At 38.8% G+C, this 5,116-nt stretch overlaps 2 protein-coding genes across 2 annotated transcripts; both read right to left on the reverse strand.

Moving 5' to 3' along the window:
• LOC149275422 (olfactory receptor 6C74-like) lies at positions 1–966 on the reverse strand. Its single transcript, XM_089504728.1, has one exon. It carries the CDS (start codon positions 964–966, stop codon positions 1–3), a length of 966 nt encoding a protein of 321 aa, XP_089360854.1.
• A 3,187-nt stretch (positions 967–4,153) lies between these two features.
• Positions 4,154–5,116, reverse strand: LOC149275423 (olfactory receptor 6Q1-like). The gene has a single exon (XM_089504729.1). The coding sequence runs from the start codon at positions 5,114–5,116 to the stop codon at positions 4,154–4,156; it is 963 nt and encodes a 320-aa protein (XP_089360855.1).

Here is a 5,116-nt window from a genome sequence, read left to right on the forward strand (position 1 = left end):
TTATTTGCATGTAAAGTTTAAAGAAGGAAAGAGTCTGCAACTTATAGAGTGCAACTTCCGCTTTATAGCCGACTTTACATCTTTGTTCTTCAAGCTATAGATCAAAGGGTTCAACATGGGGACAACAGCCGTGTTAAACAGAGAGAAGAGCTTATGGGAGTCCAAGGGGTTTTTCGAAGACGGCGTCAAGTATAAGCAGTAAAGGGTGGTGTAGAGGAGAACGACCACGGTAATATGTGAAGAACACGTGTAGAAGGCCTTACGCCTTCCAATGTTGGTGGGGATCTTAAGTACGGCTAGGATTATAAAAACATAAGGGATAAGAGTGAGAGACAACGGGATGAGACCGGACACAAAAACCCCTTCTGTGACTATCAAGAGCTTCAGCAGAGAGGTGTCGCTGCAGGAAATCTTCATGAGAGGCAGAACATCACAGAAGAAGTGGTTGATTTCATGGGATGCGTAACATGAGAAGTTTGACATTACAGAAGTGTGGGGTATAACCTCCAGAAAACCCGACACCCAGCAGCCAACGGCTAGCAGGGAACAGACTCCGTGACTCATGACCATGTGATAATGTAGAGGGTGGCAGACGGCCACATATCGGTCGTAGCTCATGGCGGCCAATACTAACAGCTCGGTGCATTGCAGGGCCATGAAGAAGTACACGTGAGCCATGCATTCCAAGAAAGAGACGCTTTTATCTCCTGTGACGAACGTCGCGAGGATCTTGTGTAGAGTCACAGTTGTCGAGGATATGTCCAGCATGGACAAATTGCCCAGGAAGAAGTACATGGGGGTGCGCAGGTGTCGATCGAGACAGACGAGGAGTAGAATGGTCAGGTTGCCACCAAGCGTGATGAGATAGATGAGGAGAACAAGGAGGAAAATCGGAAGCTGCAACTCGGGGACATCGGATATCCCTTTAATAATGAAATGAGTGCGATTCCCCTGATGAGTCTCCATGTGTACTACTGATTCTAAAAGATGGGTAGATGAAGACCCCTGTTTGCCCTGAGTATCGGGTTTTTTTAACTCAATCTCAGGGAGAATGAGCAGAATCTCAGGGTCACACAGTCTGGAGTCATATTCCCCTTTGATTTAGGGATATCCCGATTGGTGCTTTTCTCACTTCTCCTCTATATGACAGCTGGAATCCCTGCTTGGACACAGGTGACTTAATTCAGATCACCTTCCCCTCCTGACAAGTCATGGTTTCCATAAGGATCATCATTAGAATCATTTGGCCGTCACCATTAGCGAGTCGCTGCGATAGGATCTGCGTGGTGGCTTAATAAATATATGATAAGTCATACTGTTTTTTTACAGCACAAAACAATCAGGGGTAGTTAAGGCAACGAGCGAAAGTAACATCTTATTCATTATTATTAATAATAAAAGATTTCTCTACGATGGCAGATCCATCTACCAATTCTAAAGACGCTTCCAGAACGCACAAACGTCACGGAAAGGTCTCCTCTGCCTTGGTAAAAAAAAAAAATCTTTGTAAAATTTTATATTTCAAATTTTCCTGAAAACATCTCAATGTGGAGCTGTGAAGTCATACTTCCTAACCACTCATGGTGCAATAGTTCAAATAAGCTTCTAATTTAATAAAATGTGGTTGAGCGCCAAAATAAAAGTAAATATAAAGCAAAAATAAAGCGTTTACAAATACAGTTTTTAATGTTAATTAACATGTTAATTTTATCTATTTTATCTATTTTGGCACTTTCCTTTGGTCTTTGTCTTGCTTCTATTCTCAAAGAGGGTCTACAACCCCATTCTTTAACCAAATAAAGAAAACGGCAACAACAAAAAGTTAAAAATAAGTCTAAACTAAGCGGCACGCAGATATGTGGTGTACCCTGATGGGCGATGTGTATTTTAAAATAAAAATAATTTTAATATTACATTTTTTTTTTTTTTTATTTATTTTTTTTTTTATTTTATTTTTTTTTATATTTTAATTTTGTCAAAGCTCTGTATTTATAAATTCCACCTAAATCTTGCACAGGTTAAACAAAAAAAAAAGTATAATATTTGGCTCTGCTGCAGTCCACACAATCAATCAGTTAAAATTTTTATTTTTTTATTTTTAGACATTTTGGTTGAGAGAATCTCACCTCAAATCCTAATTCTTCCCTCTTTCTTGAGCGAAAATTAGATTTTTATTATAAATATTTTAAATATTCCCTTGATTTATTTAAGACATGTTATGCCCCCCCCCCTTTCTTTTTATTTATTATTTATTTATTTACTTGTTATTTTTTCAGAATATGTACTGTGACTTCAGAACTCACCTTTTTTATGACACTACATCTGGAGTCTGTTTAAAATTGGCTTGGCTAGAGGTCCTTGTGTTTCTATAACATAGGAGGCACATGTTTTGATTCCCAAATAATGCTGCTTACTTCCAAAAACGTACAATTTTTGAAGAATAAGAGGATGCTTTATTGTATTTTTTGTCTATTTTAAAGAGTATCGATATGGCACAAAAAAAAAAATCGTTCTTCAGCCGTTCTTCCAGAAGAGGTCCAAGTGACTCGTAAATCTATGAATACTTCATGTTTGGAGTTTATAGGTTATCAAAACCTGTACTAAAATATGGATTGCCGATTGAGAATCGTCTCAGAGCATTTAATTTTTAAGCTTGAAGACGCTCTAGTTTATACCCTTGGAATACATTGGGGAAAGAGTCTAGAAGGAATGGCCAGACGATGAAAGAAAGAACTAAACAATGTTTTGTCTCATGATAAAAACCTTCCAAAACCTTGAGAATCGGTTTTCTAAAACTTTTTTAAAGGGTAGTGAAACGTAATCGAATAGATAAAAATAGTTAAAAATGTTTGTTTCACCTTTTCTAATAAAACCCAAATTTTCTAATCTTACATCCACAAACCCAGGGAAGTGCAGTTAGTCTCCATTGTTATTTAAGTTGCAGCGATATCTCGATTGTTCCCTAAAAGTTGACATATTGAGTTTGAAATTCCGAGCACTCCATTGAGTTATAGTGAGCTGCATTGAATGATTTGCCAAATTACTGGTGAGCGCGACCTAAATAGACATTAAGGGAATTAATCTGGTAGGTAATTTGCTAATTAAGTTGGACGTCTTCGTTATTTAGAGTTTGACCAATTCTTGACCTTCTCCTGTGGAGTCAAGAGTCGAAAACCTATTCAACTTGACTTATTATTAAACTTGTTGACTCGTGAATAGCCAAGTTTTTATCATTTTCCATTGGAAACAAATACAAATTTGGGAATTTAGTTGGGCCGATTGTATTGTAAGGATTCACACATTCTAATTTACAATATCCTTTAAATAATTGTCTAGTAGCTCCTTTTTTCCACATTTATGGTCCAAGTTAATTTTAGGGTGGCAAGTTAATTGTTAACAAAACCATCTAGTGATAAAATAATTTACATAAAAGTGTTAAGAAAGATTATAGAGATAAGAAACATAAACTGGGATACACGGAAACTAACACCAAGCGCTGCGCTTTCTCTGTTGTCTACTACTACTTAGACTGTAAGCTCTTCAGGGCAGTTAACCCATTATTCATACGTATTGTGCACCAATAAAAATGTCTGTAGTCCACTTTTTATATATAACTGCACATTTTGTACCAACCATTTTTATTATGTAGCAAACTGTGAAGGGATAAATGCATCTGTTAGAGGTAGATAAATAAAAATATATATCCATGCACATATATACTTTATTGATTTGGAATTTTGGTGAAATTGTGAACTGAGTAAAATACACATTTTATCTCTCTAACAAATAGGTGACCAAGTTTACACAGGTTTAGTAACAACTGAAGAAATTCAATGAAAAGTAAATAAAATAAAGCTGAGGGGCTCTTCTGGACCTCTTTTAAAGAAGAGGGGGGGTAATGAGTGATGCAGTCAGGGGGTACTGCAATAATATAACCTCGGCATGTAGACCACCTATGCTTTATCCCAATGGAAAGGGGGAGTTGTAATAAACATATGAGAAGCATGGAGCCCACTGGGATGGAGACTTAAAGCAAAGTCAACCCAATGCATAATTCGAGCCAATAGTACGATGGTGCTAGGGCCGCTGAGCTGTAATATAAAGATGTTGTAGGACCGTCTTGATGTCGCTAGCCCTTAATTGTGTGACGTAATTATCTTTTTCTCAGAAGAGATTTGGTTTTCAGAACTTTATTTAACGCTACCCTGACATCTTCATTTCTGAGCGAATAAATGACAGGGTTCAGAGTTGGGGTAACAATAGAATAGAAAACAGACACAAGCATGTTGTTGGAGAAGGGGGAACCCGTACCCACCCGCATGTAAGTAAAACCCATAGATCCGTAGAAGAGGCAAACCACAGCCAGGTGAGAGGTACAAGTGGAAAAGGCCTTGCGCCTTCCGCGGGAAGACGACATCTTCATGATAGTCCACGTGATGCAAAAGTAAGAGATAAAGATGACCGACAGTGAGCTCATGAGAACAGCCACGGACACAATGAAGTCTACAAGCTCTTTGGACTTGGTATCACCACACGCCAGCCTAACCAGCGGTGACGCATCACAAAAATAATGTTCAACTTGATTAGGACCGCAGAAATCCAGTTGACTGAGAAACCAAATGGGAAGAACGGGCGTGAAGAGGCCACTGAACCAGCAGCAAAGCAGGAGCGCCACAACACTCTTGCTTTGCATTATCATTGTGTACCGTAGAGGATTACAAATAGCCACGTAACGGTCATAAGCCATGGCGGCCAAGAGATAACACTCGGCAGCGCCTAGAAATGTGAAAATAAAGAGCTGAGCAACACAAGCGCCGTAGGAAATCTCATGGTTCCCCGTAAGGATGTTGGCCAACATGTTGGGCAAAGTGACACTGATGTACCAGATCTCCAGGAAGGACAGGTTCCCCAAGAAAATATACATTGGCTTTTGGAGTTTGAAATCTTGCAAGACCAGTGCTACGATTACTACATTTTCTAGGACGGTAAATATATAAATCAGTAAAAATGAGGCAAAGATAGAAAGTTGGCATCCTCGACAGCCGCTAAATCCCACCAACAGGAACTTGGTCACAGTCGTTCTGTTTGGCAGCTTTGAACACTCTGAGACATGCAT

The sequence above is a fragment of the Sceloporus occidentalis genome, unplaced genomic scaffold, assembly GCF_023333645.1.
Source record: "Sceloporus occidentalis isolate IW3139 unplaced genomic scaffold, rSceOcc1.0.p SCAF_288, whole genome shotgun sequence".
NCBI lineage: Eukaryota > Metazoa > Chordata > Lepidosauria > Squamata > Phrynosomatidae > Sceloporus > Sceloporus occidentalis.